This window comes from Misgurnus anguillicaudatus, chromosome 15 (assembly GCF_027580225.2).
Source record: "Misgurnus anguillicaudatus chromosome 15, ASM2758022v2, whole genome shotgun sequence".
Lineage (NCBI taxonomy): Eukaryota > Metazoa > Chordata > Actinopteri > Cypriniformes > Cobitidae > Misgurnus > Misgurnus anguillicaudatus.
Window position 1 is genome coordinate 3,645,513 of NC_073351.2, and position 26,834 is coordinate 3,672,346.

The 26,834-nt window shown below is 39.7% G+C and overlaps 1 protein-coding gene across 3 annotated transcripts in view; it reads right to left on the minus strand.

The window, feature by feature from the left end:
* syt9a (synaptotagmin IXa) overlaps nucleotides 1–26,834 on the minus strand; it is a 47,187-nt gene that overhangs the window by 7,445 nt on the left and 12,908 nt on the right. For 2 of the 3 annotated variants that reach the window (XR_008636499.2, XM_055174532.2), the window contains exons 3-5: nucleotides 19,546–20,101; nucleotides 5,713–5,833; nucleotides 692–863 (exon numbers count right to left, since the gene is read on the minus strand). Coding sequence is in view for 2 of the 3 variants with exons in the window: in XM_055174532.2 (XP_055030507.2) it covers nucleotides 692–863; nucleotides 5,713–5,833; nucleotides 19,546–20,101 (849 nt within the window). In the remaining variant the exon portion in view is untranslated. The remainder of the gene's footprint in view (nucleotides 1–691; nucleotides 864–5,712; nucleotides 5,834–19,545; nucleotides 20,102–26,834) is intronic. The other variant, XM_055174533.2, reaches the window with a different exon arrangement.

Here is a 26,834-nt window from a genome sequence, read left to right on the forward strand (position 1 = left end):
TCAAAACATTCAAAATATTCTATTCAAGAAAACATCTCTTACAGAATGTTGACAGGCAATTTTACCCAAATGGGTTGATTGTGTTTTTAAGATATTTGGACTTCTGTCGCACTTTTTATCCATAATTTGTATTCCCTGGCTGACCTGTAGTGTGAGTGAAAGTGCTGAATCCTAAGCGCAAAATAACACTATTTGCGTTAGATAAATTTGGCATAGTGTCAAAAATCTTATAGTAATAGTGGGTGGCAGTAAGTGCACTATTAGCAAACATCCATTAAAAAGAATAAAAATGATGCACTGTCATTTTGCACCTAACACACGCTGTCCCCGATAACTGTATATGTTCCCATCATACACTGCCAGACAAATGGTCTATAAATGGTCCCGAGCTGTCACTGGGGCAGTATTCTTAAAAATGTCCTAATATGTACCATTTAGGTGCATATATTTATACATTTTGTACCAGTATGTACCTCTGTGGTACTAATGTGAACTCTTGTTAGGTGCAAAGGTGTACTTTTTGAAAACGTAACGCCCCAGTGACAGCTAGGGAATTTTTTGACATTACTGCTTGTTCTCCAATCACTAATACGTACAGCTAAAGTAATTATATCTCATTATTTTCATTTTCATTATTTACTTCTGTGATGGTGCAGATATCTGTGCAGGACAAAAAACAGACAATTCTCACCGGTCATAGTCCATAACAGCTACTAGAAGGCTGATTTGGTCAATGCTCTCTGGAGGGACATCAAACACTATAGCCTCATTGTACACTGGGTTCAATGTGTTTCTTTTGGTAGAAGTTTTCCTTTTTTTCAGTCTCCGACTATCACACATCAAAGAAACCTTCACATAAGGATCTAGGATAAAGAGTTTAAGTAGAAAGGGAAAACATATTTAATGTTACAGTAGTATTCTATGAATATAAAATAATATGAGGGAGGTTGTTGTGCAATATCAAGGAAAAGCAATAACCCGGCCTCTTTGTTAGATTATATTAAAGGATTTATGCAAAATATTTTAGCTTATGTATTGAATGTAATGCATTGCGTACAATGATTTTTTTCAAGAAATGCCTTATGCCATATTGTCAAATCTACTCCCAGCTTTCAAACTGCTTAATGTTCTTGGAACCATCATTTTATGTTTCTCTCACTTACTCTCCGAATACCTTTCAGTATCTAAAAGGAAAACAATATATAACTTGCCACCATATTGTTAAGTAATTTATGTTATAGTATACGTTTCCACTTACCCATGCTATGCTTCACTAAATACACCTGTGGGTTAAATGTTCTCTGTGTGTCCAGATTTGGATTACAGATAAAGAAGACCACACCATCCAAAATGAACCCATCAGACATATATCCTTTCCAAGAGCAAACACTTCAGCACTGGCTCCACACCAACCTCTCTCTTACTCACTCACTGTGGCAGTCCCATGGTCACTCCGGTGCCCTACTCTGGTTTAGCGTATGCATGAAATGGATTCCTTCTACAATGCTCATTCACTCTAGAGATGCAGCATTATTGCTTTCCCACTGAAAAATCTAAAATATCCTCTATTATCTCTCTCCTGAAAGGTTGAGTGCTCCATTCGGCCGAAATGTTATGGTGGCAGAATGGAAGAGTTTCAATTAATAGATGCCATCGTAACAGACTGCAGGAAGTATTTGGAAGTCCCAGACAGAGATACTTCATCTGGAAAGCAACTATAAAATCTTTATCAAGGCAAAAGCTCCATTCAGGATTATGTTCTCTGTTTTTGTACCTAAGCCCCTGCTAGCAAGTAGAATGAGCTTCCTGCTGAGCACCTATTGTCGGGGATTGGACCACTCTACGGTGATATCTCTCTGCTTATGATGACACCATAGCACTTGAGAGCTTCCATCCATGTGGCTTACCACATAAGGGCTGTATGGAACACTTTCAGGGCTAAATTACACTACTCCTCTCTGCCAACCAGAGTTTCCCAGCTTTACAGAACCATCCAATGAGCCCATGCAGATTGACTCCACTCGAATGTCCCCTGACCGAACATCAACATCGGTTGATCTGGACAAGTTCTTCATATGTGTCCCATTCAACCTCCATGTCCTGTGATGAGAGTGGTTACTCCTTCCATATTAACGTTTATCCACTCACTACTTCTGTTTCAGTTAAAGCCCTTATTGATTATGGGTCAGCCAGGGACACTAAGATATCCTAACCCATAATCATTTTATCTCCTGGGCTAACAGTGACATCCTGAAATGGGGAAGAAGTGCTTCACCCGATGTTTTCCACTCCGGAATGACCGATCTACCCTGTTCAAGTGCTAGCAGTAAGAATAGATTAAGTTAAGAATAACCTCCATAGAAAGCCCCATTAAAAATCAGCCTGTGGGCATTTCAATGATCTACAGAGGAGGCTCTTAATTAAGGCTACATCCATCCACTTCCCCTACTGCTTCCAGTTTCTTCTTTCTGGCCAAGAAGGACCAAGAAATTTGAGGCCTTGCTAAGATTTTCAGGCATTACATAAGATCACAGTTCACTATCATTATCCACTTCCCCTCATCCTAGCTGCCCTGGAACAACTTCGCCAAGCCAGGATTATTATATATATATAATGAGTGAAATCATTTGTGACACCTATCAGGCAGTCCTCCATCCAGTTCTCAATACCATGGGGGAAAGAGCCTTTTCATACAAAGCCCTCAAGCTATGGAATGTGCTTCCTCCTACAATCAGAAATGCACCAACGTTGGGACACTTCAAAAGTGGATTAAGATGCATTTGTTTAAGGCTGTTTTTCCTGAGTTTTTCGCCAATAAGATGGCTATAGAGGAGTGTAGTCACTGGCTTGAAAGAGCTCCCTATCTCTTTACAGTACTCATTGATCACCTTAACTTTGAGTATCTTCACAAAGAGACCCAGACAAGAAAGATGGGCTCTTCTCTTCACCAGGTTAAAGTTCACAATTTCTTACTATCCAGAGATCCACGATACTAAAGCAGACAAACTCCACTCTCCTGATGAAACTCCTGAAAAACCTGAACCTGTTACCCCATCAAAACTCATTGTCAGTCACATCCAATGGTCTCTGGACAAGTGGATAGTAGCTGCTAGTGTCTTATGACCCCTTTCCACTGACATGCCCTGTTGACAAGACATATGTTCCACCATGACAACAAACTACTCTCATTCAGTCAGCACCCACTTCCCTGGGCACTGGACATCCTGGGGCCAATGGATCCCTTTTGCAATTGAAATATGTTTCTGGTGGCCTAATCTGGCTGAGGACATCAGAAGGTACATGAGAGGTTGCAAAAACTCCACGCCACTTACCATCTGAGACGTTACTTCCTCTCCCAATCCCTCAACACCCCTGGTCATACCTAGGAGTCAACTTTGTCACCAACCTACCTGTCTCTAGAGACAATACCTCTATCCTGGTCACAGTAGACTATTGTTCCAGATTAGCTCCATTCAGGATTGTGTTCTCTGTTTTCATACATTAGCCACTGCTAGTGAGTGGAATGAGCTTCCTACTGACCACCTATCGGACCCCTCTCTATGGTGAAATCTCTCTGCTTACGATGACACCATAGCACTGGAGAGCCTCCATCCATGTGACTTACCACATCAAGGGCTGTACGGAACACCTTCAGAGCTAAAATTACACTACTCCTTTCCGCCAACCAAAATTTCCCAGTAGACAGATTTTCCAAGGCTTGTCTTCTTGTATTCCTGAAAGACTGACCAACTGGTATCGAAACAGTTGAGGTACTCTTTAATCATGTCTTTTGTAAGTTTTTCTTACCCGAAGATGTTGTCTCTGTCGAAGGGCCACAATTTATCTTCTGTGTATGGAAAGCCTTCTCTCCTAGGTGTGATACCATTACCAGAGCAATGGCCAAATGGAGAGGATGATTTAGGACATTGGCCGCTACCTCTGTACCTTCTGCCATAGCCACCAGAACTCCTGGAACCAGTTACGCACAAAATTCCCTCCTTCAACTATTTACATGTCTCACCCCTTTTCTGGCCTGGTGAACCCTCCGATGTCTCTTCTGTCTCACTTGTTCCAGGAGAGTGAGAAGGTTTGAGAGTCAGCACAACAACACCTCCAGCGTGCAGTTCAGCATCATCAGACCAACGCAGATGCCCAGAGAGCCACTTCTCCCACCGACCTGGACACAAGGTCTGTCTCTCAACCCAGGACACAAGGATGCGTTTTCCCTGCAAAAAGCTTAGTCTCAGGTTCATTGGTCCCTTTCCCCATCACCAGGCAAATCAACCTCAGTTGGGGGCAGTTGTAGCCTAGTGGTTAGAGTGTGGTCTTATAATCCAAGAGTTGCTGATCCAAGGCTCACGATTGGCGGGTTCCAGCTGTGGTGCCCTTGAGCAAGGCACCTTAACCTCAATTGCTCACTGGGCGTTGCAGTGACAGCGTTTAAAGTGTCCAAGCAGAGTCAGCAGCACTCAAGTTTGATCTGTCCTGAAATGACGTTGATAAAAAGCCAAGTTTATTTTTTTACAATGCATTGCAATCATTTCAAAATATCTGCATCATGTGCTGCACTGTCTTTGCATGCAGGTTTTGCTAAGCAGGAAACAAAGGACTTGATAGCCGCTTTCAGCGTCATTTAAAGTCAGTCAGCTGCAGTTTTGAATGTTGTTCATCATATAGGCTAGGATTTTTCACTTCACGTGGCGCTACAAGAACCGACAGACGGATGACATCAAAGTACTGCGAGAACGATTCAAGAAATCATACAGGAGGAGTCTGCTTATCAATCGTTCTCATAGTACTTTAATGCCACCACCCGCACTTCCTGCAGCACTGCATAAAGTCGAACTTAACTTATAACTTTATCTATTGATGTCAGTAGTGATTGGTGGACTAGTGCACATGGATTTAGCGGTTTTAGCAATTTAGCCTGAGGTGCTAGACATTGCCTTCTTTGCCTATAGGTAGCGTCGGCCCTAAACAAAGTTTTATGAGACTTTTCCCATTATTATGTTTTTAAGCAACTGAAAAAAGCACAAATGTAAGTGCAGGTCAAAAGTGTCAAGGCCCGGAGGGTTAAATATGAAAACATACTGTAGGCTACTTACAGGCTGTAAGTCAGTGTGGAGTTAAGATAATGACCATCATGTCCATGTCAACAGGCCAAGGAAGTAAACTGTTGCCTACAATCCTTGTGTTTGTTGTAGTCCAAGAAAAGAGATTTCAGTTGTAGATGATAACTAGCATCATCATATACTATGGGATTTGAAACTTTGCATATCTTTAACATGTACTAACACACACTTACACATCAAAGTAAATGTAAAATCATGATTCTGAAAAGTGCTCTCAAACTATTGTACTTCCTTTGGTTTACTACAGAAATGCAATTAATGTAAATGATGCTTTTCTAATTCTAACATGTATTGTATGTAGATTTATGCAGTTTAAAATGATTTTGTAGTTCAGTCCCCAGCATGCCCTAAATAATATATATAGTTGTACGGTTGATTTCAGTGTCACATTTGGTAATTTGTTGTGTGATGTCAGGGTGAGCTTGTTTCTCTGCTTAAAATATAATGAATACCTGTTGACTGTAGTTGATGATATTGTATTAACATTACATCACAATAATAAAGCTATGAACTCAACAACAGAACAAAAGTAATGCTTTGCAATCTGTCTATCGAAGATCTCAATATTTCCAATGCGCACCTGAAGCTCCAGTGATGTCCATGGCCTTTAAATTTCTTGCTTTGATCATGGTGATGGTCAGACGTCCAGCAGTAGGCAAGTAACAGAGAGAAAACATCAAATCGCCCAGATCCACATTATCCTACAAACAGAACCAGGCAGAATTTAATGAGATTCTACCTAACAGCAATTGCAAACAGCAAATTTATTACTGATTGCCTGATGTATTAATTAACTCTTTCATTGATAATCATGTAATCATTGAGGAGGAAACGATTTGCTCATGCTGGTTTGCATAACTTTACGACAGCACGTCAGCAGCATTAAAAAGTAACAGCCATTTTAACACTTGCTCTTGAAATAACCCAGCCTAGAATGTGAGATGAGCTTTTCTTACACCTATTTATCCAAAATACACGATGGCATCCATCCAATCTGCTGGAGAAGGAAGATAACAGAAAACCCACTACCATAATCTTCAGGTCAGGTGAATTTTACCAGGATGGTGAAGGGATAGCAGTAAGCAGAGATTATGAGGCGTCTTAAAGTAACTTAAATTGACTGCTTAAAATAGTTATTTAATTTCTTGAGGGGTTTATAAAAGTGATAAATATGAAACTGGCCTACAATATTGACTGCACAAAAAAGTTTTTAGTAAAGTTTTTTTTAAAAAGTGCAAATAAAATGTGCTCCAACAGTACCTTTTTAATGACACTATAACAGCAAAGCTGTTATGGAAGGATTATAACTAATCAATGACTTACAAGCAATGCCGGTTCTTCCTATGCAAACTACGCAATTTGCATAGGGCCCAACTCAAAATCATTTAAATACCATTATACCAAATCAAAATGATTATTATTTTTAATGTAAACAAGACTATAATTTAATAATTTGCAAAAATACAGATTTATGCGGATTTGTAAAAATACTTAATGATTTTTTTAATCACTGATATGTACTCGAACAACATGCAGGCCGTTTTCCAATCCAAAGGCTGCTGCCTTTAGAGGTCGCATCTGTAGGCGGCATACGTTATACAGACGTATTTCAGAATATTAACCCTCTGGGGTCTAAGGGGGTTTAGGGCCCTGGGGAAGTTTTGACATGCACTGACATTTGTGCTTTTTTCAGTTGCTTAGAAACATATTAAATGGCAAAAGTCTCATAACACTGCGTTCAGCACAAACTTGGCTACAATATTATATAATCAACATGTATGTACATGTTTGTATTTTTAAGAGAAAAATATTTATGCGTGGTATTTGATTGATTTACAATTTCTAAGACACTTTTTCCTGGGAAAGGCTGTATGCGTGGAAGTGGGAAAGCTCAAGCTGAAGAACAAAAGAGTTGCATAATGAGCCACATAATGAGCCTTGTGGGGATGTTCAACAGGAATGCAACTTTCTCTGTAGTAAAACCATGATAAGGTTTACTTTTCAATATAATGAAAATACACACACACACATATATATTTATTTTTTCTATTAATTTCACAAGTATAAGTTACCTTTTAAAAACCATAGTAGCCTAATCATGGTAAAGGTACTGTTTGGCCATTGTAAAACGAACACAGGGTTAGTGTTTGGTTGGCCAGCGAGAGATTTACTTTGGTGCAGTAAAAAGCTCAAAAGAACAACTGCCTATCGTTGTCTGGACTCTTATTTGTGATTTTGTAATCATTATATTAGAAACAAAACAAGGGACAAGCGTGATAAACTTATCAATGTTTGTTTACAGCCACCGCCATTAAGTTACTCCCTCACGTGTTGATCATGAAAGCAGTATGTGTGCACACGCGAGTGATCCTGTGTTTAATAAACTTGCTGTGCGGAGATATGCGCTTAGACGCAACTAAATAAGGATTGTACTGTTTGCAATCGCGTATTTTATAAGAATACCAAAAAGCGCGTCGAGTTTCCTGACTCGTGTGTTTGTGTATGTGTTCCCCTCACGTGAAATGTTTGGAGGAAGAACAAAGAAAACACTCGCGTCTGGAGATACTTACACATATATGCAAGTAAATACGGATTTAGATGTCATGTTTGGTGCATTCGGATGAAACAACAAGGAATGGAGAGACTGGATTGCGTATCCATTGACTGCAGGAGGCACGAGTTATGCATATGGGTGTTTCTGCTCGTTCACTTCAATGGCGCGGGGGTGTGGCGATCTCATCTCATTACAGATAAACAGGTAACAGGAGAGAGACGGTACATCTCCCTTTTCTAATACAGTTTACACCGAATGACAATATATGTTTTCGATCTCACTTACAACATTTAAAAGCTGACATTCCAAGCATTATGTAAACATTTACCTTTTGTTTCTATGACAAGTATTCGTTAAGTTACAGTTAATTTTTCTGACGTGTTTCTGAAAGGACTTCACTGAGGGAGAGAGAACAAAACGCGCATCATGTTTATTTTCTTAATGTGAAAAGAACAACATTCTGTTTTTATTGGGAGTGGATAGAAAAAAAATAGACACTTTAACGTTTTAAAGAGCCACACAGATCCAAAATCGAAACTAACCTTTCTTGCAGTGTGTCGTGTAGCTGTCCATCAATGTAAACAACGTGTAGAGTAGTTGAACCAAAAAGTGCACGATTAATAAAGTTATTGGCTTCTAAAGCAGGGAGTCGACTCTGAATCGCTGAAACGAGTCGTTATAGGGAATGAGTCTTCTTCCTGATATTATCCACGTCACACGAACTTATCCACGTCACATGAGATACTAATCTCCGCCTACAGCCTTGTCTGCGGGAGAAACGAAAACTATGACCCGCCCACAGCTAGCTAGTGTGTGTGAGTGTAAACATCAGCTCACACTGTTTTCAGCTTTTGTTGTTTTCACTACCAAAGGAGACTTTTTCAAGGAGGGATATTCTAAACGTGTCTGGCTGTGAAGAATCAGTGGTTAAAATTATTTTTTAACGGAGGGATTTAGACGTTTGGCAATGCAAGATGGTTCAGTACCCACTTTATTTGGAACAACATGTGTCTCCTAACCACAACCTGTAAGTATGATTATAGCTACATACTTGCTTAAATGAGTGTAAAATGTCTATAGTCGTTTTATTGCTTGGATTAATGATGAATGATATCGTTGTTTAAACTCTAACTTATATACTGTCAGAGCCACGATAGCAAGCAGTTTTGCTATGACCCAGTTAGCTTAGATAAATGCTTAAATGAGTGTAAAATTGTTAGTTTCAATCGTCGTTTGTATTGTTTGGGTTAATGATGAATGATGTTGTGTGTTTAAACTGTTCATTTACTGTCAGAGAGTCACGTTAGCAAACGGCTAACGCATGCTTATTTACGGTTTTGCCATGACCCGGTTAGATAAATGCTTAAATGAGTGTAAAATTGTTAGTTTCAATCGTCGTTTGTATTGTTTGGATTAATGATGAATGATGTTGTGTGTTTAAACTGTTAATTTACTGTCAGAGAGTCACGTTAGCAAACGGCTAATGCATGCTTATTTACGGTTTTGCTATGACCCGGTTAGTTTAGATAAATGCTTAAATGAGTGTAAAATGTTAGTTTCAATCGTCGTTTTTATTGCTTGGATTAATGATGAATGATGTGTATTGATGTTGACAATGTCTTCTCAGTAAATCATGTTAGCACGAGGTCAATACATGTTGCACTGTTGTTGGTCTGTGCCACCGATCTGTGGTCTGTGAGACTGATCTGTGATCTGTGCATTGTGTGCAAAGATACTCTGTCAGTTGACCAATCAGAGCAGAGTAGGCTACTGAAAGGTGGGGTTTAGGCAGGCTGAGTCGTTGAATGGCTTCACACGAATCGTTTGGGGATCTCTGAGAAATGGGGTAATTTTAAATTTATATTTTGAGAAAATTACAGTGTTTTTTGACCTTGCATGCATTTAAACCTGTTGTCCGGGACTTATAAATAGTGATAGGATGCTTAAAATTGTCATCTTACTGGCTCTTTAAATGATGTATAAATCATATCTGTATGTCCAAAATCAGCAGAGTAATCTAAGTCTCTTTGCGGAGTGATTGAAAAATAAAGAGTTTGCGGCGCCGGCGCCGCACTCGACCCCAGAGTGTTAACAATTATAAAGCTGACTATTATTCTATAATATGCTTATGACTTGTGAATGAAATGCTTGGTTAACTTAAATAAACCAAGCTTGATGATGTATGCAGTGTGCATATGCGACCTCCAGAGGCTGCAACCTTTAGATTGGGAAAAGGTCGCAGTGCATGACGCAGGAGAGTGATGTTAAGGTTTGGTAAATGGATTATTCAGACTGCACGATTTTAGCCCTGATTTTAACTCGCTGTCAGGTTTTGGGAAACGCAGACAAATGCCCGAAATCACAGGCAAATTGATGCTTGTGCACGCGATTGACAATCACACAGTGTGAATTATAAAAGACACAATCTGAGAGAATCGCAGACGAGTCCCCGACACCCGTGAGATATCTGGCATGCTGGATATCTGAACCTGTCGGTTTGATTCAAAATCATGCCGTGTGAAATGTGTTTTGACTGAGAATAACATCGGCGATGACCTACAGCCAATGAGAGAGGACAGCTGGAAGTTCGGGGAGGAGTCTCCCCAATCATTTCCTCCTTTATAATCTTATTTTTCTTCTTTCTGCTGTAAATGAGCGCACATTTTATGCGATGAAATTGCGGGAACTTGCAAAAACTGCGGGAACTTGCAAAAACTGCGGGAACTTAATAACGTCACATAAAAATGTTCCCATGGCAACAGGGGACATGGCTGCGCTTGTGTGAGGTAAATGCAACATTATGAAATCATGCAAGCCCCACATATTTTGCACACGGAAATCTGCAATTTATGCTGCAAAGGTGCAGCGTATTTGAAAAAATGCGTTCCCCACATAAATATGCGGACTTTGGCTGATTAAGAATTGGTTTTGAATTGGTTTTATGAATGCACTGACAGGGGGCCCCTCACAAAAGTCTAAATGCCTTTTCTGACATTTACCTACTACAGAAACCATGGGGTAACAGTGGGATTACTGTACGCCTGAAGCCTCAGGAAAACGATAACTAGGATTTTCTGCTTGTCATGAAAAGGTCATTCTAGTTTTGTGATACATTTTGTACAGGATCTGAGTGTCCCTGCCATTCAAAAAGAAAAAACAAATGCCCAAGGGAAACAGCTGGTCTCTTTATATGTTCAGCTAAAGCTTTTAACGTGTACAGAACATAGCCACGTATACACACTGCAAAGATTTGGGAGAGACAATCAGATTTAAAATGCAGAAGTGAATCTCAATTGTTTGTCTGTACGAAACAAGACTCGCTCATAAATTGTGATAGCTACACATAGGTAACCATAGCAACATTTAGAGATCTTGCGTGTTTAACATTAGCTGGTTTGACCAAAGTAGAGTAACATTACAGCATTGTGTCTTGCAGTGTTAACCAAACCACTTCAGAGATGTTGTGTGTTGTATATGTTCTTAAAGCTGCTTTCAATGTGTTTGCTTTCATGTCTTTCACATGTTCTAAAAGTATACGCAACGTCTATTCTTGGGCTATATGGTAGATGTGTATTAGACTTTCACTGACAGCACAAATTTTGCCTTGTTTTAGCCAAAATTGTTTGCTGGGTAGCTATTAACCCGTTTAATTAAAAATATCAAATAATGTGCCATTAGTACTCCTCTGATATAATCAACAATATATATGTTTTACATTTTTATTGAAAAGTGTGAAATATACACAAAAGGGTACATAATACATGCAATATAGCTTATTTACTTGGCACTACAATCAGGATAAATAATGACGGTAAACCCACATACCATGTTAGTGAGCCACACAAAATTACCACAAGTGTAATTCCTTCACACCGACAGCCCTATACACAGAAACATTAATGCTACACAGTATTTGACCATCCACTTATTGCAAGACCACCACCCCTTTTTTTTTTTTGCACATAGAATCAGTTTACTTCATTTGGAGAGTGGACATTCAACTGCCTGCTATACCATCACGTCAGATAATGCATTATTGTTCACCCAAGAAGCAACTCCATTCATTTACTTTTATAGATAAAGAAGAATTGCCAAAAAATATGAAATTGTTGAAATTAAGAACACACATGCTATATCCTATACCTATCAGTATTAAGGGAGAAGCTATCTATGCTCGTCTATCTTAATAGGTCCATGTAAATAATAAACACAAGGAAAATGAAGCCCTTTTAAAAAACAGATTCAATTGTACACTGAAAATCTAAAACTGCAGTTCCATGCATTACAGTTTTGCATTACACATTGATGTGGTTCCTTTGTGGTGAGCTTTACAGTATACTGTAGTTGTTAATGCTTTAATGATGGTATTTGATGAATAACACTATTCATGTCAAGTAATTACAGTAGATTAAGACACAGGCTGTAGAGTAATTGATTGCAGAAGTGTTTACAAGCATTCACAGTTTCAGGACAACAGAGACAGATGAGCTGATAAACATAATGTATGTTTCCTCTGGCTCAGTGGACAAGAAACCATGTTAATTTAGTCTAGTTTTACTGTGCATTGAGCTGCTGTTTGTGCGAATGAGACCCTTTGGGACAAACCTCTCATTATCTTGCACAATTGTTATTACAGATCATGGTCCATCTGTCTCTTTGCTTGAGTTTAAACTTTTAACTGATGAGCTCCACTTATTCTTTATGATTTAGAAAAAAACACAGGGCTCTGGAGATCAAAACATCTCAATGGTTCTGTTAATCTCAGATTCTTCACTCACAGTCAATGTATTACTTTGTGAAACCTGTCTACTGACTGACATCAGATTGCTTTTGCTGCGATACCATGTGGAATGGAGTAGTTGTGAACAAATAAGATGTTGTTTCCTTTTAAACATAAAAGCATAATCAAAGCAACATAATTTGCGATGTAATATTTTTTTCCTTTTCACTGTTTCCCCACATTTGATGAGCTATCTTGTCAATTAAGAGAAAACATTTCCCTGCCAATAAAGTTTTTTACGGTAATCTGTAATTCCGCTATTATCATCTTTCCCAAAAAAACTGAAGCAAAAACTAATTTAATTCATTTTAAACTCTGCGTATGTTTTGATAATCATTCTGAATCTGATTTCTAATAAAATTTCTTTACAAAAGTGCAATTATTTGATCATCCCTATGCCCTACTCCCTTCGAAGATCAAAACTCGTAATGAATATACTCTAGAGAGAGTTGTGCAATTGTATCTCATACTGTGACCAATTAAAATACAATTTGCAAACAGATTAATGACAAACAAGATCATTTACTTTTTTTCCAGATCAACTGTTTATGTGGCATCCCCTTCCCAAAGTAATTCCCGTTTGGAATGCACCCTGTCTGATTTTTGGTTCATTCACACTGCCAATGATTTTCTGGAATCTGTGGATGCATTTTTACACACTTTAAAAATGGCTGTTTTAAGCCATGTTGGGTAAATATTGGACAGAACACACCGCTGAGTTGTTTTAACCCAACTGCTGGTTATTATTAACCCAACTGCTGGGTTATTATAACCCATGGTTGCATATTGTTCTGTCCAATATTTATTGCTGAATATAGCTGAAAGTAACAAAAAAACTTTATTTTCTACCTGTGTCATTAACAGAAGGCAGCAGACACACTTACCTTAACGTTTTTTTAATAAATCCATTATCCTGCCCGATTAAAACATAAACATTGCAAATAACACCAGAATTAACAATTTATTTACGTATACATGTCCTAAAAATTAATATTCTGTGACTGATACGCTGTAAAGCAGGTCAATTTAGATCATGATTTTGAATGGAAGTCAATGATGCCCTCTGCCGGTTGGGTAAACCAAGATGGCCGCTCGAACTCTGCGCTGGCTTCACCTCACGCTGTTACATTAAGCGTTCTATGCGCAATCCAGTCATTTATATAGATCAGTGCTCTCAATGCATTTAAAATTGTCTTCATTCATACGTCTCGCCATTAATTTCAGTGGACCAGATGAAGGGTTATCGACAACCCTTGTAGACACCATGCACGCTATGTGCTATTGGCTTTTCTCATGAGCTTGAGGTTTTGTTCACGGTATTTGCTTGTTCCAACGAAAAAGGCTCCCAACTTGTCTGCTTTACCTGGAAACTGATGGCAAACTGTGCAAGACATCGCATTGTTTCTTTAGTAGTGTTTTACCAAGTAAAAAACAGTAAATGTTTTCGTTTGGTTTAATAATTAGAGGGCGCCGCTGCCATCTTAACATCTCTTTGCTCTACCAGCTGACTTAACAAAACAGAAAACAATGTCCACAACAACCAATAAGGTAGGAGAAACATCATAAAGTTAACACTCACGACACTTAAAATGTGTCTTGATGGTAACATTGCATAAGAATACATTTGGCCACAGGCAGAAAATATATTTTAGTTACTGAGGGTGATGTTCGGGCTAGTGACAATACTGTTTACTGTCCCGAATGTCTCCCATTATATCTAAAAATATATCAGCCATTTTTAGAGTGCACATGCTATAAAATTCCTGTAAGGACACATGACATATTTAAAGTCCTGCACTTGGTAGTTTTTTCCACAGCGTCTGAAGTTTGCTAATTATCTGTAATTTCTCTCTCTCTCTCTCTCTCGAGAAACCACGTGCGTGCATTTTAGTTTATGACAAGATTGTGATTGAATTTTGACAGCAATGTTGCAACACAGAAGTGTTAAAGCAAAAAAAATGTTACAGAGTTACATCACAGCACTTTAATTTATGCAAAACTGTTAGCCAATCATAGCAGTAGGCATTTAGTCATTTAGGCATTAAGTCTTACCATGCCAAAACCACAACAGAAAATAGTCTATAAGTGGACCTTAGGGCCAAATTATGAGTAAAAAAATGTGTTGAATATGTTTAGAATCATGACTGCATTTTAAAATCTCCAACTGACATTTATGCTGTGTAATAACTGTCTAAAGTGTGCACATCTGAAAAAATGCAGTTAACAGAGTTGAATTGGTTTATGGTTTATAGATCTTGCTGAAATAGCTTTGCAGGTACCTAAACAAATTACTTCCATTGATCCATAGGAACATTGCATTGAATCTGTTGGTTTTGATGAGTTTGTGCTTTATAATCACTTTATAAGTCAGCAAAAGATCAATATGCCATGACAGCTTTCAGTGTTTTCATCAAATACACACTAAAAAAACACTTAAGCTGTTCCAAAGAATTTTGTCCTCTGTGAAAAACAAAAAGAAGAAGCTTTGATAATCTTTTATGTAGTAATATGAAGCTCCAAAGGACAACAGACAGCATAACAATAGTCAACTCTGCTCAAGTCATCTGCTCAGTAATTCCCTTTCAATCAGTCTCTTCGACGTCACATCAATGACCGACCAATTGGGAACTCGCTTAGAGAGACCAATATGCTTCGAGTATACTAGAAAAAACAAATCCACAATCGGCATGCAGTATTTGCATTTGCTAGTGATGCCCCGTCAGGTGAGTATAAATAGGTAGCAGGTGCTTCGCATCACCAGCCTAGCCGAGCCAAGCAATCTACTGTGTATCTGAAGAGCTCTCTAGAAAGACTGACCATATTTTTGGCATTAAAGTGCTACAGAAGTTGTCTCCCTTTTGTGAGTGGTCACCATCTACCCCTGCATGCTTCCAACAATTTACAAATAAAGCTTTAAAAAGATGCAAATACACCCATGTAAGGCCTTTTAGGTAAAGATGTCATTAACTCATTCCCCGCCACGGATTAGTTATTTTGTCAAATAAGAGAAAACATCTGCATGTTCCCCGGTGTGCTTGCTGTCCCTCATGCCTGGTCGTGCAAGGGTCGGGCTAGAGTGGGCTCCACCACCAGCTACTGGTTTATCTGGCCGGCTTGCACTTCTCCTCAGGACCCTGCCCTGATGTGTTTCTTCCCCGAGGTGCATGAGGAGTTTACCAGGTCTTGGGTGGCACCTTTTACTGCCAGGAATAGACCAAAGTCACTGCACAAAATCAAAGCCTGGACTAGGCAATGTCCACACTTGTGTCCAGGAATGCCATCTCTGGCTGTGCCTTGCCCACATATGGGATACAGAGAAAATCCATTTCCATTAAACTCCCCTATGCTGCAGGAAGGGTCAAGATATTTGGGTTCGGGGTCTTTACAAATATGTTTTTTCCCCACTGAACTTGCTTGCAAAAACACTGCAGGTCTTACTAGTAGCACCTTCTTTTCAGGAACTGTGCACCATATGGCACCTGTGTCAAGACCTGTTGAAACTCCATGTGTGGTCCTTGGACGCAATGGGGAGATTCTAAATGGTTTACCCCGGCAGGTAGTGCACACAACCACATCAACACAAGCACCGTCTACAAGACAAGTTTACACTTTGAAGTGGAACCTGTTCTCAAGTGGTGTTCTTCCTGTCGAGAAGACCCCCAGAGATGCCTGATCAGCATCGTGCCTTCTTTTTGAAGCACAGGTTGGAAAATAGGCTGTCCATTAAATTGTACATTGCTGCAATCTCTACCCACCATGGCCCTATAGAAAATAGGTTGGTTAGTTAGCACAACCTGGTCATCAGGTTCCTTAGGGAGGAACGGAGAATTAATCCAACTCAACCTCCCTTTAATCCCTCTTGGGATCTGTGGTGCTGAAGTCTCTCCAGGGCACCCCTTTAGTGCACCTCAAATTTCTTTCAATGAAAACTTAGATCCTGACTGCATTGGCCTTGACAAAGAGGGTATGGTACCTGCACATATTTTCGGTTGACGATTCATGCTTTGTGTTTAGGTCGGCTGGCTCCTGTGTAATACTGAGACATCGGCCTGGCTATGTTCCCAAAGTTTTCACCACTCCATTTAAGGATCAAGTGGTAAACCTGTAAGAACTGCCCCCTGAGGAGACAGGCCCAGCCTTAACTTTGTTGTGTCCTGTCCACACTTTGTTTCTGTACATTGACCGAACACAAATCTTTAAGACCTTAGAACATCTCTTTGTCTGTTACAGAGAACAGCAGAATGGAAAAGCTGTCTTCAAGCAGATGATGTCCCACTGGAGTGTTGCATACTCCTGGATGCTGCAATACAAGGCCTCGCTGACAGACATTTGTAGAGCTGCAGGCTGTGCGACACCTAACACATTTGCTAGATTCTATAGCCTTTGTTTTCGCCCATGTTCTTCCCATTAACAGGAAAAAGTACAGAGAGCCCTGGTGCATGTGTCATCTTGCAGCACCATTATGGCACTAGATTAGTGCCAAAAGTTCCATTCTGGCAAACTCTGCCACTTCCTCCTCTGCCACTCCCTCTGCATCCAGAGTAGCATAGTGTCTGGCGCCAGCCTTCATTTGCTGAATTCTTGAAAGCCTATGTTTGGCTTGCCGTTCACATGTAGTGACCCCTAAGGTATGCTATATGTGTATTTTCTGCGGTATAGCTTAATCCTGTTAGAGTCATCTTTGCTGTCTCTGTATCAGTGTAGTCTCATCAAAGCCAACCCAGAGACCTCAATATGCAGTAAAATCCTCTGCGGTTAATCCATATTGTAACCACCAGCTAGAAACTCCGGAGAAGGATGTGGCTTCCACAGCAATCCCAGCTACTGCTGAAATAATTAGCTACTCTAATAGAAATAGCCCAGGAAGCTAATGCAGAGCACTGGAAGGGGCAGCACCCATGTTTTTAGTAGTAGGGATTCCCAATTCGTCTGTCATGAATGTGACATTGAAGAGACTGACTGAAAGGGAACGTCTCTGATATAACCCTCATTCCCCGAAAGAAGGAAATTGAGACATCACATCTCCATGGCTGCTGTACCACTGCTGAGTGGCTGGGTCTCCAAGGCTCAGCTTCTCAGCAATACACTGTTGATGACCAGTCGATCGCAAAGGCAATGCCGGTAGATCGCAAATAAGTTAACTGTATATGATGCTCCATGAGCATCGGAAAACAGGGGGGCGAAATAGGCATTATGAGAGGGGCCAATCACACCAAAAGCGTTTATGGCAGTTGCAGGCGCCTTTTTTGAATTATATTCTATGGACAGGGAGCGTTTGTGCGCTGTTAAAGCTATGTTTATGTGCGCTGAGCGCCTTGCGGTTTTTGCCGCCGGCCGCAGCACGCGCCTTTGAAGGAACACTGAGAGCGGAGAAGCGCCGTCATTCGTGTCTTTCCATTGTCGAATCGAATGAGGGGAGAGGCGGGCCTTACGTTCTGGTGAGGGAAGTTTACAGTTGTTTTAAAGAACCGGACTACACTCACTCACTCTCTCCTGTGTTTGTGCACCTGTCATCCTCAAAAAAGGTCAGAACAAGCGCCCTCTTTTTAAAGTTTCTACTAATATGACAGTTAACAGCAAAAGAGCGCTCACGCTTCAATATTTGATTGACAAGACAGCTGACTCGGTGGTTTGCCTAGCAATAGAAAGCCGCGTCGCACTGCTCTTTTTTTTAAAGAGAGGCTTCTGATACTGTTGTCTTTTTCTAGTTTGTTTCACTAAACTGCATCTCCGCTATTTTAAGCAGTACTTGACATGTACTCAATGACTTTTTTAACTCCTCAAAAATAATGGAGTATCCTAATGGGGACAGCCTTAAATTCAATGTAGAGATATGCAGTAGTCCTAATACGCTTTTAAATTGACATTAAAAAATGTAACTGTGATTTTTAGCAGGTAGATCTTGTCGGCTTTATCATTTTAAAAGTAGATCACCACACAAAAAAGTCTGGACACCCCTGCTATAGAATATAGAAGATATACTATTTTCATTTGTTTTCTGTTTATAATCTCTCAAATGTGTGTAGGTTTCCAAAAATACAACATATTGAACAAAAAGCTGAGATAATTGCATTTTTGTACTCAGAACCATGATCAAAACACAGTGAATTTACTGCTTTTGGATCCATATATAGTGTAGGGTTATATAAGGTGGATAAGAGCACCACCTAGGGCATAATAGCGGAAATTAATGGATGTAAAAACGGGTCTTTGGCAGGGAATTGTTTTCTCTTAATTGACTAGCTAACTCATCAATGGTAGGGACAGACGTAACAGTGATGTAAAATGTCTTCACATACTTTATTTGAATGTGCAATAGAGATTTGAGAGCAGCAGTGGATGGGATAAAATTATTTATAACTATAGCAAAATTATCCTGTATAGCTCAATAGTAGAGCATTGCATTAGCAGTTCAAGCAATCATGGGTTCAAACCTATTCTGACACTGTAAGCCCTCCTATTTTTAGGGGCTACGCAAAACGTAATGACTTTAATCAGTAGTTTTAAGAAGAAACTATTCATCTTCCCACCTTAGTGATTATCCAACAATGTAAGCAATGTATAGATAGGACACATGTTGATGGCATGACCTATTATCAAAAAAATTTCTTACCGATATACTTTATGATCTGTGACGTGGTGACTCATCAAACTCTTCTAAACATAAAGTGCACTTTCCACATCTCAAAGAACAGGGAGAAGCAATCATCTTGTCCAATTCAAAAGCCATTCTCCCTAAACAACCAGTGCTATATTACACATGGAGCCTCATCTTCACAGACTCAGGCATATTTAGAGAAAATGATGAGGGAGGGAAATGGAACCAGACACAAAATGTAGAAAAATGGGAAACATCAACACAAGCAGGACAGGTGGAGGAATTTTAAAATAAGAGTGAATTTCCTGATCTATGGGAAAGGATTTGAAAACCTGTTTTAAACTGTTTTAATATTTAAAAATACTTTCTTTAAACTCATATGACATTTCATGTCCAACAAATACAACAACACATAATTGTAGCAAACTAAAGGTTGTGTTGAGAAAACAAAGCATACTTTTAAAAAAAATCAGCTACTCACCGAAGACACATACTGAATGTCCCTGCAGATCTTAGTCTCCCTAGGAAAGTCTGCTAGGTCCAGAAAGTTGTCAACGACCACCTGCCCAATAATATCATGTCGTGAAAAGCGATCAAAATCATAGACGCTGAAGTGCAGCTTTCTCGTGGGCAGGTCTGCGTAAGCCACAGGGAACAGGAAGACCTCATCAAACACCGGGTTTAACGTCTTACGATGCACTTTGGTTTGGTGCTTGGTTTTGCGATCTGGTAGAAGGTAAATTTTCACATATGGGTCAGAGGTTCCAGAGAAGTCCTTGGCAGGCAGGTCTTGGGCTCGGTGGATCTTGACAATGAGCTGCTCCAGGTCACAGTCATATTTGAGAATAAAATGGAGGCGTCCACAGCTTCCCAAGTGATTGCTCCGGTTATCCTCGCCATCAAGAGATCGCTGCTTGTAGAGCTCTGGTTTTAGCTGGCCAAGGCTCATACCAGTTAGAGAGTCCTGTCTCTGAAACTGGCTCACTGTGAAGTCAGGGTTAGACTGATTCATCTGACGACGAATTGAACTTTGCCTGCTGACAAAAAAAGTATGAGTTAAAAGCAAAATTAGTGAGGCTGACTGGAAGAGTACATTAATTAAGAAGAACAAAATATAATAACGTTTATAATAATGTATAGTGTGAAGATACAAAAGGAATAATGAGGGTAAAGTGAAAATGTATGATCAATAAGGTTAAACATTAATATAGTGCACATGGACATGAAGTGCTGAGGACATAGTATATCAAACAAATGTTCAGAATAGAATGTTCAACAATGTACAAAACATGCATTCCTATACACACCAAATAAATAAGAAATGACAATTTAAGTGGAACACTTATAGGGACGGTTTTCTGAAAATGGTGTAGATTAATCCAGGACAAGGACCTAGTTATATTAGGACATTAACTCTTTCCCTGCCACTGACAAATTATCTCATCAATTAAGAGAAAACATTTCCCTGCCAATGATGCTTTCTTGACAAGTTTTTATGGTAATCTGTAATTCTGCTATTATACACTAGATGGCGAACTTACACAATTTATAAATACCCCATCTATCATATTTAATAGGTTCTAAAAGGAGAACAAAAGAAGATAGGAGCCATTTCTCAATGCCAAGGAAGGATCCTCAGAAGCCAGAATTTCGAGGATGCTACACCATCGACGTCCGTCGAAGGACTGTTCCAACGTCGAGGATCCTCAGAATTTCAGCCAAGGACTGCGTCCTTCGTTCGAGAAATATCCCATATACAGGAAAGGATGTGTCACAGGTCGGAGCGGACCACAGATCGTCGTGAGTCTTGCCCCTCCCTAGTTTCCACCTCGAGGAGGTCCCAAGAACACCCCAATGACCAGACACACAAGAGCGTAAGTAAACTTTAAAACAAACTTTATTTAATTTAATTAAAAGGTAGGTAGGGGAGGGGAAGGGGAATCTAAAACCAAACTCTCGGGCCAGAGAGTATTGAGCCTGGAATGCTCTAACTTCGTCACAGAGATTCCTCAGGTCGGTCTTCAGAGAGGTTGCACCTTTCTCTCACGTGACTTTAACCGCTGATTCCAACTAACACTCGGTTTGGTATTTCAGGTTGACTTCCCGTGGCGCCTTTCCTCCTTCCTGAAGGCAAAGAGAGTATCACGTTGGACGGAAGGAGTACCTTGTGTTGAGGCATCTGCTTCCGGGGGCCCAGCTCAGGAGGCGCCTAGACGATGGGCAGATAGAGGTTCCAAGGCCAACTGAAACTTCACTTAGGACATAGAGATGGTTCGTATTTAGCTTTCGGCATCCCGATGTATGTACAGAAGGGTAACTGGGTCTCCGCTGTGGGCATACAGGTGGGTCCTCACAGGTAAATACCTTCTAGCTTGGGCGTACAGGTATGTACACAGAAAGGCAACTGGATCTTCACCCTTGGCATACAGGTAAGTAATTCAGAGGTAAGTGGCTCTTAACTTGGGCATACAAGTCCGTGTACAGAAAGATAACTGGATCTTCACTTTGGGCATACAAGTACGTATTCGAAGGTAAGTAGCTTTTAGCTAGGGCATACAGGTGCATATACAAAGGGATAACTGGGTCTTCACTTTGGGCCTACAGGTACATTTTCAAAGGTAAGTAGCTTTTAGCTTGGACATACAGGTACATATACAGAGGGATAACTGGATCTTCACTTTGGGCATACAGGGACGTATTCAAAGGTAAGTAGCCTTTAGCTAGAGCATACAGGTGGGTATACAAAGCCACTGAATGAATTCAACTCACAGACCCTCAAGGAGGTGGATGACAGGCTTTGACCTCTTTGGAGCCTGGGAGACTGGAGAGGATGTGTTTGGCGCGACACTTGTAGCTTCTTCACCAGGCGAACTTTCCAAAACAACGTTCAACCGGTCACTTCTAACCGTAGGCAATACTCCCAAGACAACACAGAGCCTTAGGCTTGGACCTGCAGAGCTAGTAGCAGACAGACACACAGCATTCCTTCACAACTTTAACTGACTTCAGTGGATATATGGGGGAAAATACACCACCTCTTGGCTTCGTACTAGGGCAGATGGAGGCACGAGTCGAAAGCTGCTGCTCGTTGGACCTAACACGGCCACGGCCGATGTCACCACAATGGGTGGGTTCAGGTAGGTTGTTTACACCAAGTATGTACCACAGGACTGAATCGAACGCTTCCCTCTCCTCTCTTCCAACCAGCAGGACAAGAGATCTAGACAGGGGCGAACTTCTGAAATCACTCCACAACAGATAAACATACACTGAGGCCATACAGCTAGTGTTGCATGCAGCAGCCAATACTTCCGTCCGTTGACGTCTTTCCCCCACAATATCCACACTGTTTCTTACTTGTTGTCGTTGCCTCGCCACCTCTGGGTGGGGACAAAGGGGTCAGGAGTTACCAGCGGGCATGCATAGGAAAGGTGGTCACCCCCAGCACAGCGCACATCCTCTTTGACAGGATTTCCTTCTCGGCCTAGAGAGTGAGTGCAGACAGACTCACCCACTGCACTCCACACACTTCAGTGAAATAAGGTCAGCACTCTACACTTAGCCCGGGGATTCGTTCTGGGAAAGATCGAAGTCACTGACACAGCGAGTGGCCCAGAGTAAATGTCGCAGCCACGACAAGATAACGTCTTCTCACTTTGGCTGTTTCCGGCTCATCCACAAATCCTTCCCACGGTGGGGCCGCTTACACACTGTTTCACAACTCGACAGAGACATACGGGTATTCCATATTCAATAAAGAAATTTGAACATGATGGCAACTCAGCGTACTCACAATTCCGTTGATGCTATTCTTCTCTCCTTTCTTCCAGCTACTCACATAAACACAGCAGAAGGAAGATATCCTCTTCTCATACCTCTTTACACCGTATTTCCAACAGCTCTTCAGGGCAGGCGAATCTCTTTACAAGAGGTAACACAGTTCAATATAACTCCTCAACAAAGTAATTCCTTATGTCCAAACCTGTACGTCCTCAATTTTGCTTCACAAATCCTCTATGTCTACAACACATCCGTCTTTCTCTCTCTCCAATCGCCCCAACCGCTCCGTCTCACCCGCAGTATCTGCTGACAATCAACTTCCACTTCCTGTGTTTCCAATGCCCTCTTTATACTCCTCTTCTGTGATTCCGATACCCGAATTCTGAGTATCGGCCGATACCGATACCTGCCAATCCGATGCTGTATTTTTCTTGAACAGTTTAAATTCACACACGCACACACACACACACACACACACACACACACACACACGTTAAATGTGTATAGTGCTTTCTGCTAAATCTAATATAATTTTAAATGTAAAAACCAATCATTTAAAATGATTTACAAGTTACAAGAACATTATTAATTATTAACCATGGCAGTGCTTAGGAGAAAATTAAATAGGCATGTTTGATCAAATAAGTATGCTAAATATATTTTCCTTAATTGCGCAAAAAGTCACAGTAAAAAAGCTTTAGTGTGGAGATGGTTATTTTGGGAATTATGCACTTAACCGGACCTTTTATGCACATTCCGGGTGCATAATTGATACGCCTAAATCATATTGAGTGCGCAATCCTGTGCTTCCTGGGTGCAGCATTGATGCTCTAGAAGCATCCTCACATGGGCATCCTCGCTCCACAATGGAAAGTTAAGTTCATAACTGTTAAAACACAAAGATATTAGATGCATCGTGTGCTCAGCACATACTGAATTGCATCCATCCAACAATTTAATGAGACTTTATAAAATCAGATCTTTAATAAAGCCTGCAGTTATATGCAGTGTGTGTGTGCGTGTGTTAAATGACGCGTTTCTTCCGTCCGCTTCACCAGTGGATTAACTCAGTTTGCAAGTAAGTTACAGTGTTTCTGTGAACTTAAATATCTTTAAATGTGCATTTGTTCCTTCACATGAAGCTATTGAGTGTAAGATGACTTTGATTATAATGCATAAAAACTTTTATGGTGCTTTTATAATACTTTGTCGTTTTAATCGCTTGTCAGTAACAACCATGGGTAACGTGCAGTATCGGAACTGGATCGGTCCTGTTAGTCCGATCCAGCAAAAAAGGCTGGATCGGCCCCGATACCGATCCAGAATATTGGATCGGTGCATCCCTATTTAAGATGAGCCTCGTCTAGCCTCTGAAGGAAGTGACTTGTAAGGACTAGTCCTGCCAAGGAAGTATCCTTGACATTGAGAACCGGCCAGAATGAAGCATTGTTTTGTTCCTTTGTTTGTTTGTTTCAAAGCAGAGAGTCTGTTCTTTCATTTGATATATTTGTATGCTTATATATTTATAGAAGAAAATTTTCCTGGAAGGCATTTTGTGAAACTTTTGTAAAAATCACAAAAAATGCTGAAGGGAAACTTAAAAAGAAAATGCTGTCAGGCAATGAGTTTAAGTAGATTTAAACAAAAACATACCTAACAAAAATCAATACTGGTATTCATATTGAGACAAAATAATGGCACTGATATATGTTAAGCTATGTCAGGGCAAAGTATTTATAAATTAAGACAGCTGAAAAATGCATTTTAGTCTGGGAGTAGGTTAAGCCCTGTACTAGAGATGCGCGGATGGGCTATTTTTTAATCCGTAACAGCATAACAAAACTCATCATCCATCCGTCCCCCATCCATCCGCACCAGCGTTTTGACCAATTTTTAAAACCACACCCGCCCGCCAAACGCTGATTGGGCGATGCAATGCGCTGCTGATGACAGCCGCGAGACTAGAAAGCTCTCAGAATATCAGAATATTTTTCTGATTACATATTTATTTTAATAATGTCTCCGCTGTTTTCTGCTGACAGGTGTGGTGGGCGCTACTGGGGTTTGAAATATTACAGTAAATGAATTCAGCAATAAACACTGTCAGAATAAAAACTTTAGAAACCTGTATGACACAAAAATGTATGATACAATAATATTGTGTTGTACAGTATTTGCAGTGTACAAAATATAACAGTGAAGTGAATTTGCAAAGAGGAAGCGAAAATATAATATTATTAAAAAGCTTTGATCACTGTATATCCAATGATTCTGTTCATCACTGCACAGCACCCTTAGCAATTTAAACATATGTGAAACATTCTAAGTTTTGATTTTACTCAAAACTTAACAACTTTACAAGTTGCGTAACACACACACTCAATTAAGAGACCACTTCAGGATTATTCAAGTTTTTCCATTCTAATTTTCTTAGTTGAATTCTATCATTTACTATAGACCTTTTGCGAGTCGACATCACAGTTACGTCACGCGCGCATGTGGTGGCAGAAAAACAGTGGAAATGAATGAGACACGGGTGAAACGAACAATATAACTCACTAGAAAATGTTTTGTTGTGCTGTTGAGTGTCAGAATAGGAATGCCAAAATAGATGACCTTCATTTTTATATTATACCGTCGTCAAAGACACCATTTGAAGATAAACGTAGGTGTTTATGGTTGCAATTAAAGCCCTCAACCAGACAGACTGGAGTGATGAAATCATCTGAAAATCTTTTAATAATTTGAATAGAAAATAATCAGAGAAGATATCCGGTGTTCTGTCGAAGTCTGATCAATCTATGTGTTTCTTATAGGGTTTTCATCACGTTACGTTTATAATTTATTTAGAAAGATTTGAATGAGTTCATAATATCAATAATTTTCGTTTTCTATTACTCCTTTTTACCTTATATCTTAGCCTATGTCTTCTTCCTGTTTGTTCTAAATTATGATGTTTACTAATAAATATATAAACATAGCACACACACACACACACACGATGTAAAGTGTTAATAATATATAAACAGGCCTATATTTTTTTGTATGTAAACATAATAGTTTTAGAACAAACACGTAGGCTAAAAATATAAGGAAGAAATTGAAAACAGGAAATGATGAAATATTTAATAAATGATATTATACAGAATACATGATAGTATTGCTCTTATAAGTACTTCAGCGATTCATACTGTAAAAATAATTGATTTACCAATAAAGAACAATACATATACATTACATACATGCACACAATTAGTAGCCAAGCCATTTAAATTTTTAATTTATTTAAAAAATAAACGTAACTTGGTGAAAACGTCATAAGAAACATTACACTTAAGAGAAATATAGGGGAAACAGACTTCTACAGAACACCGGATCCTTAAAAATCACAGTTTAATGCTAAAACACTTCACACAGCTATTGAGAAGTATTCACTTTCTGCCACCAGTTGGGCTCCGCCCACAAAAACGTAATCTCTGTTTGCAAACACGCAAAAGGTCTATATAGAGGTATGCGTTTAAGTAAGACATCTTTTTTTTTCATTCTGTCATCTAGTACCAACAACATTTTTGCCAAATTCCTAATAAAAATAATGTTTTTATTTGCACTGATTTGCAGGAAACTGACAAACTAACAAAAATATGCAATGTTTTCAGATCTTGAATACCTCAAGGTTATGTTCATTTACAGTACTTTTATTCATATTTAACAGCACAATGTTCAAGGCAAATGTTTTACATGCATTTTAGGAACAGTTAAAAAATGAACGTTTGATGGAATAATAATAATTCTTTCATGTGTCCTATCATGCTCTGTCTTTTACATTACTTTGTCACTCTTAAAGTTTGATTTGTTGGAATTCAAAAGATACTGGACTGAAATTGTGACAATACATGTAGGCAAAACTGGGGTATCTCAAATTTTTTTCCAGAGCTGTATATATTGCTGTAATATTATACTTGAGAATAGCGCTATATCATGGCTAAAGGG